Genomic DNA, 19,312 nt, shown 5'->3' on the forward strand with positions numbered 1-19,312 from the left:
CTGAGTGGCCCTTTCAAATCCCGATTTTGTTTTCATTATCAAAATGTCTCTCACACACACACACACACACACACACACACACACACATATATATATATGCATTGCACGCACACACACACACAGACATATATATATATATATATATATATATATATTATATAAATATATATATATATATATATATATATATATATATATATTATATAAATTATATAAATATATGTGTGTGCATGAGTATTAGATGAAAGGAAATATTTCTTATTTGAAAACCTCAAAACATTTACCATTTTTTTGCTGTTTTCTTCTGCAGACTGCAATTTTCACAGTAGGGAACATCATGCAAAAACACAGAATGGTGGTAACTTTGTCTGGCAAAAAAAAGGATGAAGGGTAGTTGGTAGTTAACCAATGATACAAGGAAGGTTGGGTGCCAGGAGAGATGAAACTCGAGTGCCTGGAGAGCGCTGATGTGCTGAATGGCATGAACGGAACTTAGAGAGTGAACTGATGAATTACATTCAAACTTGCAACCCAGGCTACTCTATGTCTTTAAAGTGCCCCCGATTTGCTTTAGTATATTCTTCTGTCCTGCAACTGCATAAACCATGGGAAAACCAAGAAAGCTTGCATTCACTAAACAAAGACAAATCTGTTTAGATTCCATCCATCCATAACCCTTTTTCCCATTTTGCACATGGGCCGGGGTGTCATTTCAGCAGTGACAATCATCTCGATTCTCGAGCCAAAAATGCATAACACAAATCATATTTCTAAAACTTTTCCCATTAAATAAATATATATAAAAAATAAATAAATAAAGTGTTCCTGATGTGTGACATTATTGTCCATGACTGGCGAAGTAAAAAGATGAGAGCTACGAAGGGTAATTAACTGATGATGCACCTGGTTGGGTGCCAGGAGAGATGAGACTTGAGTGCCTGGAGACCAGTGATGTATGAATGGCACCAATGGAACTTGAGTTAATTGATGAAGTACATTCAAATTTGCAACCCGGGCTGCTCTAAATCTTTAAGATGTCCCCGATTTGCTTCAGAATTGCCTTTTATCCTCCTGCCACTTCTAAGACAGAAAGATTCAGATAACTCAGAATGAAGGACAAAACCATAACCATGCACGCACATAGAACACTTCCACAGTTTCCCTGGATGCTACAAAAAAGCGGAGATGATGCTACTTCGCAGACTCCATCTCCCACAATTCTATGAAAACTACCCATAAAAATCATAGCTCAGGAATAGGCGCCTATTTTCAAAACTGAATGGGTTTGTGGTTTAGTTTCCAAGCAAGAGTGGATATCTTGAACCAAGTTGTAGAACATTTTCAAAGGGGGTAAGTGTTGTCAGTTTAAGACCAGAAATGATGATATGAAAACAATGGTGCTGCCAAGTATTTGTCACTAGTTTTCTGCTCAGTAAACTTTTCTGAGAGTATCTCTTGGAGTCAGAAACTGGGCTGACAAGTTCAAACATAGATATAAACGTTTACAGGTCTGCATGTAGTTAGATGTTAAACTGATTGTGGGGTAATATGTTAAAAAAAAAAAAAAAACAAAAGTATTAAAAGTGTTTTTGCCTTACTTCCGGTTCTGGTTGGAAATTCACTTTACTGAAGGAGCTGTCCCTTTGCTTTCGGTAGTTTCCTTATGCAATCTTTGGTAAGGGCTGTGTCTGTGACATCTTTCATAGGTTCACAGGTTGTTAATAGGCATACTATCCAGGAGACCCTTAAGGAGCCTTGTCCCAGTTGTCATGCATTCCTAACTGTTCAAAAATAAACTCCTGGAAACACTGACTAATGTCTCCCCATTTAATGTGGCAACCGGTGGGAAGCCATGCTTCCAGTCAAATCCGTTCTCTGCCTCTCTCATCTTACAAGAATAATTTGCTTCCTCTGCAGTTAGCTCATGGTAGCTGTGTACTATCCTTACTGACATTTGCTGCTTTTTATTTCCCTTAATGTTGTTTGCTGTATACCGACTTAATTGTTTTGTGCCTGGTTTAAAGCTGCAAGCCTGCATCGATCTTTATCACCTAGTCAGTTATTAAAATAATGCATGAAAATAATCCCTGACATGTATCTGAAAAACAGGCATATGTGTATTTTGTGTATACTTATTTTTAACCTAAAGGTAACCATGTGAAAATGGTAGCTCCAGCATAAAAATCTAGGATCAATCATTAAATACAACAGACCAAAAGCGGATTTACTGTCCATCTGTCTATTTTACTGTTTTATTAAACATTAACTTTTGGTTTTGGAACATTCTGCTTGTGGTTCTGGGAGATTTTTCTTTTTTTTTGCAAACTAAAAGTTAACAATGACTAGCATGGCACTGTATGCCTTATAACGGATTCAGTTTATCTGTGCAGAACAGAAAACTAAAGCAAATGCTAGAGGACCACTGGAGTGTTGGTATCACACTTGCACCACGTTGACAAAATCAAATGACAAAGATCACGAATGACCCTGATGAATCCAACACACATCCAAGAATCAGTATTACTCCCAGAACAAGCACATAAAAAGCAAAGCTTTTAAAATGTAAAATACAAGTTGATTTGATGAAGTCCATTTGGTGGAAGAAAGAGCTTATCACACCATACTGAAGATTTCTGATTTCTTTTTGTGGTCTTAAAAGTCATGTTTTAACTTGTGTGGAGGTATTTTTTTTTAAATTTCTTTTTTAGGCAAGCAGAGGCTTGGGTATGTCATTTGATCTTGCAAAGCAGGAGAAAAAGGAAAACATATTTGACTTGTTGAATACACGAAAAAGCTTGAGTGACCATATTCAGAGTTTGCTTTATCTGTTAAATATTCTTGTGCATGTCAAATATTGGTATCCCACAATTCATTTAGGTTCATAGGTAGGTACTAGGCTATTGGCCCTAGGACCTAAGCCTAGCCAAAAAGGTACCCTGGCTTTCTCCACCCAAGAAAATTATTTTCCTGCGCCCCTGAAATAATCAGCCTTTGCAAGTCTCGAACCCAGGACCCTGCACACCATAGCCACAGTGAATTACCACTAGAGTGGGTGGGGTTACATAATTATGTATGTAAATTTTATGTTAATCAGTGTACAGATTTGTACCCGTTTTTCATGGGCCTTTTGTCCAGACTTTTGATGTTTTCAGGTTGAGAAGTAGGACTAAAACTAAATGCCAAGAAATGCATAATAGAATCCTTTGGGAAGCCATCCATCCCTGGTAACTATCATATTGACAACACACCCCTTAGAGCTGACCCATTAGTCAGGGACTTGAGGACACACTTAGATAGTAATCTAGCCTTTGACCATCACGTGTCTACAGTGGTGAGGAAATCATTCTATGTTGCTCAACTTACAAACAAAGGTATGGCATCTAAGTCCAAGGAAGTCATTGTTACACTTTATTTGGCATTCATCGATCTATCATTGAGTACAATGCCCCCTTTGGTATGTACATAATCAGGCATATCCAACAATTGGAACATCCACAGAGGTTCCTCACTAAAAGAATACAGGGTGTAAGTAAAACATCCTATGCAGACCGCCTCAAGGCTCTATCCCTGTATCCTGTCTCCTACAGATGTTTGAGGGGAGACCTATGCCTGGCATACAGGGCATTGTCAGACCTCACTCTGATGGACCTCCTGCATATCCAAAAAACAAACAGCATGAGAATTACCCGTTCTAAAGATGAAAACCTTGCCTGTGATATAAATAGGACCTGCTGGAGAAATTATGTATCCCAGAGACTACCCAGTCCATGGAACAGGCTCCCCATCCATGTGAAGCAGAGTTCCTCCATAACCCAATTCAAGTGCAACTTGGACAATTGGATGGGAAACCAGAAATTCATCCCTGGTTTGGCAACTGTGCCTCTAATGGAAACAGGTAACCTGTTAATGTTTCATCTCCCAGGCCCATAGTTATACTTATCAAGGGAATTGGAGCTTGTTGAAGATTTGGGATGCATGGCTAGGCTTTAGGGGGGCCCTTGTGGTTGTTAGCCTAGTAAACACCTATGACCCTTATGTGTAATTTGCCTTCCACACCTACACTTGCCCTTCCTGGATGACATGAACAAAGCAAAGAAGGCAGTAGCAAAGAAAAATATTCCCAACGTGCACTTATCTGAAAGCTGGCAATAACCAACAGAATCAGGCAGCAGACCAACATATGAGTCAAGCATTCCGAATGATATCAGAAAGGTTCTGGGGATTGCACATGCATATGATGATGTTCTTTTATGGCTGATATTACCAGCCATATGCGTGATGTCCCACATACCTGTATTAGCTAAAAGCTGTTGTATGCTGGCCGGACGTTAGGTTGCTTGGGTGGAGGACTTACCTGCATGTAAAGAATACTGCAACATTGAATGAAGGACATCATCTTATACCCAATCTGTATTATTTGTTGTTCCTTTGATCCCACTGTTTGTTTCTATCCTTACTATGAAGAGTTTTTCTTTCCAGACACTTTTTCTGCTTGTTTTGGTCTTGGTTCTTACCTGCTTGTCTAACAGCACCTTATTCTGTCACACCCTTTCTCATCCATTTCTATCTCTACTACAGACATTCTGATCGCTGCCATTTTATAATGTATGTATCAAAGACTCAGCACCAGTCTTGTTTCCCCGAGCGTCTTACTGCCAGACGTCTGCTGACATCTCATTCTTTCTGCATCACAAAATTCTGCTAGCACTTCCTACCACCCTGGAGCACTGATATCTAAGTTGCAAGATATGATCACTTTTAACCCTCTCCCCTAATTCTGCAAGCACTTCTTACCACCCTGGAGCACCGATATTTCAGGTGCAACATATGATCACTTTTAACCCCCTACCCCTAATTCTGCTAGGACTTCCTACCACCCTGGAGCACCAATATTTAAGTTGCAAGATATGATCACTTTTAACACCACCCCCCCGCCCCAATGATCTGAATATACCTAGTACTTGTAAATACTGCAGGTTGGAACAAATCACCTCATATCCCACATCCCTGAAAACGTGAATAGAAAAGACAAGGAAATGAGCAATCTATCTCAGGTGTGAAAGTTCCAATGGTGGGGAACCCAGTAAAAAACATTTATCTTTTGCATTCCATGTGAAAAGTATAACGTGTACTGCCCTATACATCCTTACTTTGCCCACAGTATCTATCAGAGACAAGTCAGGTGATGGAATAAAACTTACTCAGTTTTTTATTCTACATATTCATAAACCCCGACTACAGGACACAAACACTCTAGAAAACACATCTCTTATCTCTGCCAAAGTGGGATACTAAGCTTTAGAAAACAATCGGTCACCTACACATAGTACAGACTGTTTGCCCTTTTAAAATGCTGGAGTTTGAAAGCCCACTGGCAGCAATTAATGTAAAGCCCTATCAGGTGGCCAAATGCTGCATTCCTGGCTCCTCCTTAAAAGTCACTGGCTTTGTTCCTACCCATAAGCAATGAAGCACAGTGGTCAAATTTGTCTCAAATATGTTATTTTCTTCTCCTCTAGTATGGGGTTCACACACACACATAGCAATCTAGAAAGTAAATATTTAAAGACATTCTTACCAACATCAAACTCCACGCCATTCCTACTGAAGGTGTGACAACAGCCTCCTGGTTTGCCATGCTGCTCTAGAACCAAGACTTTCTTGTCAGCTTTTGCCAAAATTGCAGCAGCAGTCAGTCCTCCAATACCACTCCCGATGACAATAGCATCCAGATTCTCTGGAACCTTCTCTGTATTAAATGCTGCACAAAAACAAAGGGGCATCACATTAACACTGTGTGTGTTCATAAAATCCTGTGTATCTAAATGCTTTAGTAAGCAGCACTTATGATATAGTTTTAGTTATTAATACATGATGTGACCTTTCTGTATTATCCAGATATGCCCTCAGAAAGATACTATCATCCAGGAAGCAGCTTGCTGTTTAAGGTAACAAGCTGTGATTGAGATGGGTCTTCAAAACATGGGTTTTATCCCACAATTTCCACCTTACTACTGCATGACTCTTAGCAAGTCAGCTGACCATGAAGTATTCAACAAAGTGGCCACCAGCCTCACCACTGCATTTGCAGGTAAATGAAACTGTCTGCATGGCCAACATCCAGCAGTACAGAATGAATAGGGTAAATCCTTATTAATAACATAACTAATTTCCTTCTATATATAATTGTCTTCTCAAATGAGGTCATTTAGTTAACAGGTTCAGGTAAATTAACTGTAGCACTACTTAAGCATCCAGACAGATGAACAAAGAACATCATGGTCAGGGTAAAGAGTTGCTGTCCACTGAATTACTATATATGAACACAGGTTAAGAAGACTTGGCATAAACACCGCTGTACTTCACTGGGACTTCTTAAGAAAGAATACCTAACCATTGTATGTAAGCATCTTTGGATGAGATTCAAGAATATTGACCATTTCTTCCTGCCAAACCTTGCCGATACTGACATCCTCAAAAAATTGTGTCAGCTGGACAAGTGGAGGAACAATAGTGATGTTGCATTGATAAAGCTGTGTTGTATGGTCATTATGGTATGCTGACCTAGCCACAACATCCACTGTGGACATATACAAATTGTCACTCGTCCGGCCAGGATAAAACAGACGAACAGTTTGTGGGTTCAGTTCAAGCAGCTTTATTGTATTACACACAAACACATCAGGACTGAGGCTTAGTAACTTAAAAGTTAAATAAACTTATAAACAGCCTGACTGCCACACTCACACATGTTAACACTCTGGCTGTTCTCTCAAAATGGCACTGATGCCTGCACACGCTCACTGTTTATATGCATGTGCCTACGTCTGTAAATGCTTCTTAAAGTAACGCACACACGCTCTGTTCTACATCCTTCCTCTTTCATAAATAGATCATATACCAAATGACAGTATTCACTGACATGCAATTACACAGAAATGATCTTCTGATGTGCAGTTATACAGAACTATACAGAACAATTCACCCATATTAGAAAGACTGACCTAGACAAACTAGAATCCTGTTACAAACAAACTCCACTTACAGAACACATCACTGTGTTGCACTAAAAGAACTAAAATGTCTTGAGTTACCTCAACTACTTAACTACCACCAGCTAGTTACTGCTTATAACATCCTCAAGTACCCTGAAAAACACCTATCAATATCCAGTCTTCTTACACACTACACTGCAAATCGGCATCTCCGATCTAGTGAAAAATCTCTCCTCTGCATCACCAGGGCAAACAATACCACAGGAAAAGCACTCTATTCCCACACCGCTGCTAAAAACTGGAGCTCCCTTCCCCATTCTCTGGCCACTGCCTCTACCACCCCACAATTCAAAAACTCCCCCAAATCGTATCTACTAAATACCTGGTTATGCCCTTGTATCAATTAACTTAACCTTACTCTTCTATCTCCCCCTTCTCTTTCCAAGTTCCTAACTACTCACTTTAACCCTCTACAGTTCTAAACCCAGCCAGTTACTCTGGCTATTAGTTGCTACTTCTCATACAGAGCTAGTGCTCCTCTCCTTTGTCACAACATCATACACCTGCACATTAAATGTAAATTTTGACTGCTTTCTGCTGAAAAATGCCTAACTTCATCCAATATGTGATACATAATTTCAATGTGTGTCTGGTTAAATGTCTAACTCCAAGATGTATTTTTTACATGATCATTCCACAGCACTGTATAAATTATTTTTATTATATTTTCTCTTTTTGTTGTACCAATGTTCGGAGCTTTTCTCCCCGGGCCTAAGCTGTAAATGGACCTGCTCCAATCGGAATTTCCCGGTTAACAAATGTAAAATAAAATAAATAAATAATTCTCTGACATGCAATCATATAAAATTAGACACATATAAAACAATCATGCCCAGGTTGTGTATTTTCCACTAGGTCAAGAAACGAGACCCAATCGTGTAACATAAAATAGCAACAGGGACGGTCTTCAAGGAATATTCAACTTTGGGGACATCTGGGACATCATCACAAATGAGGATAGATACTGAGGCATGCTCTTCAGTACGAACATTGTCAGGGTTGCTCAGTGATCAAGAGTCTGTACGATGTTGCGATATCATTTCAGACACTGGAAGAAGATGCCTCCGGTTTTCTCCTGTATTCTATACCCTCAGATTCCACTAAGTAGGACCTCGGCTCGGCATATAGGACTCTCTCTTGACCAATTCGATCAAAGTCTGTCACGGTTTGCATCCTCACTGCCTCTCTTTTTTTATTGGACGAAGAAATTTGCTTGTTTTATCATAGTTGAACTTATGAAAGGAACGCTTCTTAAAGAGTTGGGCTTTGATTGCTCTGGTGTTTTAGCATTAGGCACCAACAAAATACAATTGATAGGCAAGGTTGTTCTGGTTTACCTAGATAGAAGTCTCTGAGCAGGCGAGCCAAGTAGATTGTCACAGGGTATATTTCTGAGATTAAGCAAATTCAAGAAGATATCGGTACTGTCACACACTGACCTCCCTAATAATTGCTTTGCATTCTGTACTGCACATTCAGCAAGGCCGTCTGACTGTGGGCATTCTGGACTACGAGTAACATGGATAAAGTTCCACTCTTTTGCAAATTTCTGAAAAAATTGACTGGTAATCTGGGTGGGTACTGTTGTCAGAAATAACTATGTGGACTACTACAGACTGCAAAATGACATTTCATCTTAGTAATAACAGCACTGGATGTTAGGTTAGGCAGAAAATCGATCTCAAACCAGTTCGAATAAGAGTCTACGAACACTAAGTAATTCTGATTGTTCCACCCACATATGTCAGTGGCTACTGTTGACAAGGTAGTTCAGGAATTTGACTTAGCTGAAGCGGCTTTTTTGGCAAATGCAGTTTAGTGCTACTGCATACTGAACAAGAAGAAATTACTTTGTCAAAGTCCTTTGACAGAGAAGGCCAAAATACTAGTCTTCTCACCATTCTTTTGGTAGCTTTGGAACCTGGGTGGCCACGATGAAAATCTGAATGTATTCATGTTGTACGGAAGTAGTAACAATAACTTTGTGACCTTTGAAAATGATGCCATCTTCCATCAGCATCTCATCTCTGTATGGAAAATAAGGTTGTACTTCTGGTGGTACACAAGATTGCTTTGACGGCCATCCAACATTGATGAAGTGGTTGAACTTCACCAAAACTGGATCAGCCTTTGTATGATCTCTTAGCACATCAGGTCTCGTGGAAGAAAAATTATGCACTGCCACGATATCAAAATTCTCTGCATCAAGCTGTTCTATGGTATTTCTGAGTGATCTGGATAAGGTATCAGCCATATAAAGAAGTTTGCCTTTTGTACAGACCATTTTGAAATTATACTTTTGTAATCTGAGCATCATTCTTGCTAGAGTGGAATGCATAGCTTCTTTAAGATAGTGACTAGAGGCTGATGATCAGTTTCGACTTGGATAGCTCAGCCATAAATATAATCATGGAACTCTGAACATGTGAACACAACTCCCAAAAGTTCCTTCTCATTTTGAGTATACTGCATCTCAGTTTGGGTAGGGGTTCTAGATGCATAGGCAACAGGTCTGCCTTCTTGAAGAATAACTGCACCAAGTCCGAACTTTGAAGCATCACAGGAAAGAACTACTGGTTTGTGAACATCATAGTATTGTAATGTAGGCGGGTTGGCAATTTGCTGTTTGAGGTTATCATATGCTCTCTGGTGTTATTCTAACCATGACCTGGCAACATTTTTGCATGTCAGCTCTTGTAAAGGCACTGATAACTCACTAAAGTCAGGGGTAAATTTACCCAAATAGTTAACTATACCACGAAAACGCTGTAGGGATTGGATATTGTCTGGAGCTAGCATCTCAAGAATGGCTGCTTGTTTGGAAGGGTCTGATCGTAAGCCTGTACTGGTAAATAAATGACCTACATAAGTAACGTCTGGTAGTCTGAATTTACATTTCAGAGGATTAAGCTTCAAGTTCACTTCACACACTCTGTCCAGAACTTTCCTGAGGTTTCTGCCATGCTCTGCTTTACGGTTACCTCCAACCTATAAATCATCAACTATTATAGCACAGGGATAGCCCAAAAAATTTTGTTCCATTGCATGCTGAAAGACTTCACTGGCAGAATTTATTCCAAAAGGCATCCTGAGGAATCTGCATCTTCCAAATGGTGTAATGAATGTAGTCAGTAGTGAAGATTTGGAATCAAGCATTACTTGCCAAAACGAACTCTTTTCTTATAAGACAGAAAAAGCAGTGGCACTTGGCATGACAGTGGCAACCTCCTTGACTGTACACATAGTAGGATGATGTCTCTTTAATGCCTTGTTCAAGTTTATTGGGATAATGCATATTCTGATTTCATCTGAACTTTTCTTATGGGCAGCTACTATGGAAGACACCAACTTGGTTGGTTCTGTGACTAGACAACTCACTCCTTGCTGCACCATCTTGTCTAACTGGACCTTGACTTTGTCCTGCATAGCTATTGGAATTCTCCTCCCTGGTCTGACCACTGGACTGATCTCTGGATCTACATTCTTGGAGTACAGAACTGAAAGTTTGCCTAACTTGTCATTGAAAACATCAGCACACTCAGAAAATAACATCACTAAAGCTGGAACTAGGACATGTGCTTACATGATGGACTTCTTTGGTAAAAGAAAGCAGTTTCATTCTTAAACTGTCTCGGAGATCTAATAATGACTGCACACGTCTTCTGACTACATAAAATTGCAAGATGTAACTGACAACAATGTATACAGTGGCAGGGAACACTTTCAAACTATCTACCAAATAGCACCAGTGTACCACAGGGGTATTCTTCAATATCTTTGATAACAAAATTCACAATGCCTCCAACCAAAGTACTCTCATATAATATGCAGATGGTTCTACTATCATCTCCTCCTCCAACAACATAAATCACCTTCAATATCTAACCCAAAATGCCTTTACTTTCATAGAGACCTGGGCTAAACAAGGCAGCTCGTGCTTAACCCCGATAAAACGAAGCTTCTCTTTTTCACACCCAATAATACCTCGGCTGATTGCGGGATCACTTCTCTAAACAATACTCAACTAGAAGTTGTTACCCAAGCCAAACTGCGAGGAGTTACCATAGACAAGCTCTCCTGCGATCAACACATTCACAATGCTATCAAAAAAACACTGCAAACTAGGAATGCTATATTGGCGCAAAAACTTCATGAACCCAACCACCAAAACTACACTAACCTCTACATATCTACTTCCCTCTCTTCTCTGTGTTGCCCCCATACTGATAAACATTCAGACTATAAACTAGAATCATGCTACAATAAAACTGCAAAATTTTCTGTTAATGCATCCCAAAACCCACACCACTGTACTGCTCTCAAAATCCTGAATTGATTAAAACTCCTTCTCCTCCTTGACCAACTACAACTTAATATGGCGCACAAGGTTATATGCCAAACTGATAAATGCCCAGCTCTTAACTCACTCCTCCAAATCTACACTCCCACCAGAAATCTTCATTCTGAAGACAAACTACTAACCCTAGACAGACCAATCTAAAAAGCTGGTCAATGTCTATATTCCTACACTGTATCAAAACTCTAGAATGCCCTCCCAAACAGCATCATGACAATTCCTAACCACAAGAACTTCAAACTTACACTAAAAAATATCTGCATAACACCTACATCTGCCCCTGTTCCACATCACCACAGCAACCCTAGAACTTTAACTTAGTCCCCCCTTCTTGCCTCTAATCTTACAAATGTACTTACCTAAATCTCTACCTACAGTCTATAACCCCAGTAGACTCCCTTTTTAAAATACCCACTTCGTTTTACGTATTCCCTATTCAGCCTTTCTACAAAACTGTAACCAGAAGAACAACATGTATGACTTGTATGAACCTTAATTCTTACACTCTCTGATTGAGATATATACTGCTGAGAGAATTTTCAGCTGGCATTATACCTTTAAAATCACCCATAGTATGGAAACTACACTTCATTTGAACTGTAACTATTAGTGCATATCTAATTTGTAAGATGGTTTTATTGTGGTATAATTGTTTTTCATCTATGTACAACGTTTATTCTATTTTATACTTGTATTTCTATTTTCATTGTCATACTTTGTGAAGCTTTTCTTCCCAGGCCTCGACTGAAAATGAGTTTCTGACCCAGTCGAACTTTCCCAGTCAACAAATTTCAAATAAAATAAAATAAATAAATAAACTGTTCCCAGTCAAATCGCATAAGAAAGCACTACTGAGCCTTTGGTTTGAATCTCTTCACTTCTATAAGCATCAAGCTTCGCACAATTAGCCAAATTAAGTTGCTCACTGGCACTCACTCTAGCAAATGTTTCTACTGACATTACATTACACTTTGAACCAGTGTCCACTTTGAGCTCCATGGGTTCACCATTGATCAGGACAGTACAAAACACTTTGTTCTTTGCCATTGTCTACTATATTAAACTTTTCACCGACCACTGATACACCATCGACATAAAAAGTAGGGTTGTAGCTTTCTACATGATCAACTTGCTTTTTTGAGTGACCTTTCTTAATAACTGAATGAGGATTGCTTGATTCACAAAACTTTTGAAAGTGGTTCCATTTTTTACACTTGTGGCATTGCTGACCAAATGCTAAGCACTTCTCTCTTTTAGACTCATGACTGGTACGACAATTACGACAGTTAACAATAAGACTTGACTTAGGTTATGCTGACTCACCCTTATACTGCACTGAGCATATCCATTTTACTGAGCTAGTCTTAGAACTTGCTAGAAAGTTACGCAGTCTCCCAGGGAATCCCGCAGGCGCTGCAGCTGCCATATGCTTAGGCCTGCTTCTGCTTGCCACATGCTGCATGCCGTCTACGCTTGCTCTAGAGGCTGTTGAAACCATGCTCATCACTTGTAAGCATACTTGTGTGCCTTTCTGTGAGCTCATGGATCTGACAAATCTCTATGTATTTCTCAACATTAAATCACTGTCACAAAGCAACACTTTTCTCACTGAAGCACTATTAACACCACACACAAGCCTCTGCTTTATTAACTCATCTTTCACATCACCAAATCTGCATGTTTTAGCCTTATTTCTCAACTCAGTGATATATGTTGCAAAAGTTTCACCTGGCCTTTGGTCTCTTGTATAAGATATGTGCATCTCTAATGTAACATTTGTCTGGGGGTTAAACATTTCTCTGAATTTATGTTTCAAACACTCAGGGTTCTCTCTCGATTCAGCCAGTACGACAATATGGAGGTTCCTCTCTCCTGCATATACTGCTGATGTATGCACAAATGAATGCTCTCTATCAATGGCCTCTGACCCAGCTAAGCAAAATGAATGCCCTTGTCCATGCATCTTTGTCAGAAAAAGATCCTTGTATGAAGTATTGTATTCCTGCTCAAATACTCTCCAATTCTCTGCAATATTATGATCAAACACAAGTGGACTGGGTCTGCGAAATGCCACTACCATATCAATACACAGTAGTGAAGATGCTTGGAATAATGTACGAACATACACACAAATATATGCCAGAACTTTATGCTAGAGCTTGCAATTATGCCCGATAGCACAACAGACTCTTTGAAATAACTGCACTTTGCCAAATAAGTCTCCATAGCACAAGAACACTTTAAAATCACTGTACTTTGCGAAATTACTCCTTATCAGTGTAAGAATTACTTTGAAAGGACTGTACTTTACGAACAAACTGTAAGGAGAAGAAGCTCAGAGTAAGAAACACCTTGAAATGAATGCACTTTCCAAATAAACTGTATACAGCACAACAACCTTTCAAAATGGCTGTACTTTGTGAAATAACTGTTCAGTGTAAGAAACACTTTGAAATGGCGGCACTCTGCAAATGAATGTACACAGCACAAGAAACATTTCCAAAATGGCTGTACTTTGCACACAGCAAACTCTTTGAAATAACTGCGCCATAATAAAGCACACACTCTGCACACACTGAGATACCTTGAACAACTCTAATTATGCTTAGAATGGTTTTGGTCAATGCGAAATAGTAGTTTGACCAAAACATAGTCTTTTACTAAAAAGCATGCAGTTGCCTTGCTTATTTTGCCCTTTTATTGTACTCATTAGGCCCTTTTAACATCTTATCATGCTCATTATACTTTTCTGTGCTCGTTTTACTTTAAACATGCTCGTTATGCAAACCAAAGTTAATTCTGAACCCCAGATAAGCATTTCTGATAGTTTTATCAAATATCGTGGTTTTGAACACTTTAATAATGAGTTTTTGTGCCTTTCATTTGAATAATAATGCGTTTTATACTACTCGTTTGATTAATAATGCATTTTGTGCCTTATGAATGCTCAGTTTTATTCTCTTTGCAAAATAAATCATTTGTACAAGTTTGAGTCACCTGAAGTTAGTTTCTGGCCTTTTTTGATCCTTTGAGTACTGTTTCACCCAACCTGCACAATATACCTTCACCATCAACTCTGCACCTCGTGGTTTGAAGAAGTTGCACTCTCAATCCTGGTTCTGACACCATGTTGCTCATCCGGTCAGGATAAAATAGACAAAGAGTTGTGGGTTCAGTTCAAGCAGCTTTATTACACACAAACACATCAGGACTGAGGCTTAGTAACTTAAATTTAAATAAACTTATAAACAGACTGACTACTACACTCATACATGTTAACACTCTGGCTATTCTCTCAAAATGGCACTGCTGCCTGCACGTGGTCACTATTTATATGCACGTTCCTACACCTGGAAATGCTTCTTAAAGTTATGCACGCACACCCTGTTCTACACAAATTATATAAATCTCATACTACTGGACATCTAGAGCTGTTTTCCAAGTTTTTCCCACATGAAGGACAGGGGATTCATGTCACACCATGTGGGGGGGGGGGGTCCGCATTTTGGCAGTTTGGAAGGATGCTTATTCTCCCAACAGGTTACTCTCCATCCTGCTAAGCAGACCTAACACAAGTAGGTGGATGTGGTCAGCTACTGTCAGGGTGGTTAGGCAGGGTCAAAAGGCACTGATCATAAGCAGTATGCTCTTTAGATGGTATCCTTAACTTTTCAAGGCAGAACTGTTTTTTTTCTCTAGAATGCTTTATACAAGTTCTTACAGACAGACTACTCTTGACTTCTTGATTGTAAATTCTTTTTATCCACTAGCATAATTTGCATTCACCCTCGGATGAACTGCTTACTTATTGCTTAAAACCACTAACAAAAACAAAAAAAAAAAACAAGAAAAATCACACATTTTGGAAATCCGTGTCACCGTCTATTCCAACAGTGGCTGGGTTTGCTGATTTTAAGGTCACAAAAAAAGAAATTTAATCTTAGAATTAACCATGGGGTCATGTATATCCAAATACAGTGGAAACTAATACCTCAGTGTTATTAGTCACTTAGTCTGTTTAGTTATTTTGCAATATAATAAATATTTCCTAACTGTTTTGCCACAATGCAATTTCTTTTTGAATCAATGTACTAAAACATTTTGAATCTTAAAGGGATTACTTAGTTTCTTTACTTAAATTATTTTGCATTATAATAACATTCTCCTTATTTACTGCACTGATGCCTACAGGGACTTCTGCATGGATCATGGTCACAAACTGTTTATTGACCAAGTTCATTAACCCAATCACCAAAAATGAAATACAGTGTTGAAAAGAAATATTAATGATTCACCAACTGAACCCTACATTTACTTCAGGTATAACACACAAATCATTTGTCATTATACTTTATCTTTCACCGGCACTATTTTATTAAGAATCTGGAGATGTTAAAATCATTCACTGTAAAATATATTTAGCTGAATATTAGAAAAAAGGGATGAAACCTCTAGAGTGAAAGGTATTGCTCATTACAAGCAGTAAAAAATTAAGCCTAGAAATTAAAGGCCTCTAAACTTTGAATCATATTTATAAAAACTGTACAAACAGCTTTGTATAATAATAATAAGTATTATTATCTTATTAGTATTATTAGGGAATGTAGAGAAATGTCTATTGATATGTTACAATACAAACTTTATTCAGGAATACCGATTTTCATTTTCTTTCTGAAAAAAATGATGCTGAAGCCTGAATTTGGTCTGGGAAATATGTGCTTGGCTCTTAAAGCAAACAGAGGAATGCAGATAAGCTTAGCATAAGACTAAATGACAATTTATTTACCGCTGTACAAGATAAAGAAAAACAAGATACTGCTGGTCAATGGAAATGTTCTCAAAACGAAAGACAACTACACCAACCAGATGACTGAAAAAGCTCTTATAAGAGTGGTTGATGGACATTTGATAAGATTCTAATTGTTCTGTCACATTTATTCAGGTTTATACTTGCTTATAGCATAGAGAATGTCTCACTGTAATGCAGCCAGTTTAGGAACACTGCATCAGACCACTGTCTAGTACACTAAAAAGTTTCTCCTTTACACACTGTTGTGCACTGGTGCCATTGGCATGCAAGTAAGGGGATATGTGGGCTTTGCCCCCATGAACAAGATATGCTTGTCCCCACCCCTGCAAAATTGCTTTTCTTTTTCTACAAATGTGGAGATTTTATGGGGAAGTTTTTTTCTCAACCAAATCAAGGACCTTTAAAAAAAAAAAAAAGAACAAGCCTCAATTGTTCATAGAGAAAGCAACTAAAAACAATGCATGCAACTGATAGACCATATTAATAAAGCTCATCACACATCACTGCAAAGTCAATTCATATTACAGTGCACATCAAAGTCTAAAATTATACATATGCTAATTAATGTCTGCATCCATCATCAGTAATTGTGTTAGTAATATATTTACCTTATTTGCTATTTTCCATTACTTATTCAGGTATTACGGATACTCCAAGCAACATAATCCTAACACAACTTGAATCCCAACACACATGACCACCTATATTAATGCCTACTTTTCAGTTCCACAAGAGTCTTTAGAGCTTTTCGACTTATGACCACCTGGCCATAATGTTGTACTGTACACAAAGATTCACTGTGCTTGTAGGTGTGAGGGGGTTTGAGTAGAGCTGCAGATGTCAACTTGCCCCCCACCACCAGGAGGCGGCCCAAGAAACATCCATCAGGGAAGGACTGTGATGCTCAAAAAATTGCATAAAAATGTACAATGTGGTACTGCTACTGGGGCAGCATAAGTGGAAGCATTTGTGTTTCCCAGACTTCCAAGCCAGGGGAGAGGTCATAGCTACAGTACAGAAGCTAGAATGTGACACAGATAATGGCCCTTTCCAATGTCCAGCCTTCACCCTTAGGGGAATGATTAGGCCATAGGGTTCTCCCTCCCCAAGAAATAAATGGAGCAAACTGGCAGTTAGGCATCATAGGAAAGGCTAAATAGTCAAGGATGGGGTCCAGGAAAAAAATACACACTGCTCTCCAGTCATCACCACACTTTGCTCCCATTTCTAGCCATACCATTACTTCTGGTATTTTCCCTGAAAGCTCAAGTATGTATTAAGTCACCCCAGTACTCAAAGGCAGTAATCAAGTTAATCTATAAATGCATCCCCATATACAGATTACCTCCACTGTCAAATATATTTGAAATGCTAATAGCTATGTAAATCCACAACATTAACAGCGATGGCTTACCTGCCCAGCTTCAGTATGGATTACATCACTACCACAACTCTTTTACATATCATTTACAAACATCACGTGCTAAGGAAACTAACAGGGACTGAAATCAAAAATTTGTGAATTCCATGGAGGCTTGGCTCAGACCACCTTAAATAATTTCTCAGATACCCTTCTAACAGAGGCATAAAGGTCACCTTCACCCTTAAAACAAGAGTATCAGAAATTTTCATCTTAGGGACACTCAGTCTCTATTTCTGCAGCTACATCTCTCTGGAAATTAAAGACTATCGAAGACATTTTGTGTAAATTACTTGCCAAAGATATGTGCATGTCATGCTACCAATACAAAGTATCTAAGAAGCTGCACCTTGACATTCAGCAAATGAGAAAATCACACTGACAAGTTTTGTACCCAACTCAGGCTTCTGCAAATCCCCTCAGTCTGTTGCCTCAGCCATGCAAATAGTCCTTGGTCAGCACTGTAAGGGTTCCTGAGAGCCAGGGGCCTGAGAGCCTGAAACTACATGCTTCTCGGCCACAGAGGAGGAAAAGGACTGGTTATTGCTCTTCCCCTGATTTTTCAGATAACGTACTGTATCGGAGGAAAGTCAGGGAAGACATACAGGGATTTCACTTGGCATGAGATAGATAATGCATTAATGTGAACTCCACTTCACCCTGTAACACCAGGAAATGGAGGGGGAGATTTGCATTCTCTTGGGTGGCAAATCATCTCTTTTTATAGTAATCCACTTCTGGAAGATGTGAGAAAGCATGGCTACTGAATCTACAGCTCCTGTCCAGAACTGCTGAAGCAGCTAAGGATTCTGACAGCAATCATTTTACCTGGAACATGACTCAAATAAAAAGTGATGCCTCTATGTACAGCCTACTGCTGGGTATGTATCACCTGTTTGCGCAGGTGATACAACTTTCTGCTGCCTTTATTGATCAGGTACGACAAAATGGATTTTTGTGACTGAATTAGTGCAGGCCTAATAGCAGCGTTTTATTCTGAGTCCTGAAGATAAAGAAGAACATGAATAGTTCCTACTAGCAGATGTTAAGTCTCCACTCTGTGGGGAGGCACCTCTTTTCCTTTGCCAAGAAAGTATGAAGATGAGCATATCAGCCCATTAGTGAAGCAGCCATCAGCATCTGGAAAGTCTTCAGCTTCAGAAACATGGGACCTGGTGGAGATATCCTACCACTTGAAGGCGTACCAAAAAGGTTGAACACCAGGTGAAAATCTGTATGTGCACAGTGATTATGCAATTGGTGACACCAAAATGTCCACTGCAACATCCTAGCAACCATATCCTCAGGTATGCAAACAGTACCATGAATATCATGACAGCCTTCAAGCCCAGGGGTACAGGAAAATACAAGCTTGAATTTGCATCATATCCATCATTTTCTGGGCCTTCTCCAAGATAAGAAATTGTTGACACTTAAGATTCTCTAACTCTACACAAATTAATCTATTAATCCAAGAAAGAATCAGGCATCAACCAGTTAATTTTCACTCAAGGAATTTTGGACACTGGACATTAGAGCTTACACTCTAGGGATGCCATCACGGATTCTTTTGATGGGGCATCCAGCTGTCATGTTAGGGGACACACACATGAAACTCCTTCTCCCTGAAAAGTTTTGGCCACCATGACCACCACTTTGGTAAACACTCT

At 39.1% G+C, this 19,312-nt stretch overlaps 1 protein-coding gene across 1 annotated transcript in view; it reads right to left on the reverse strand.

Annotated features, from left to right (window-relative positions):
- Positions 1–19,312, reverse strand: part of RETSAT (retinol saturase) — a 549,255-nt gene that overhangs the window by 402,837 nt on the left and 127,106 nt on the right. The window contains exon 3 of the mRNA XM_044055153.1: positions 5,579–5,761. Coding sequence (XP_043911088.1) covers positions 5,579–5,761 — 183 coding nt within the window. The remainder of the gene's footprint in view (positions 1–5,578; positions 5,762–19,312) is intronic.

This window comes from Protopterus annectens, chromosome 13.part0 (genome assembly GCF_019279795.1).
Source record: "Protopterus annectens isolate FY-2018-M chromosome 13.part0, PAN1.0, whole genome shotgun sequence".
Classification (NCBI taxonomy): domain Eukaryota; kingdom Metazoa; phylum Chordata; order Ceratodontiformes; family Protopteridae; genus Protopterus; species Protopterus annectens.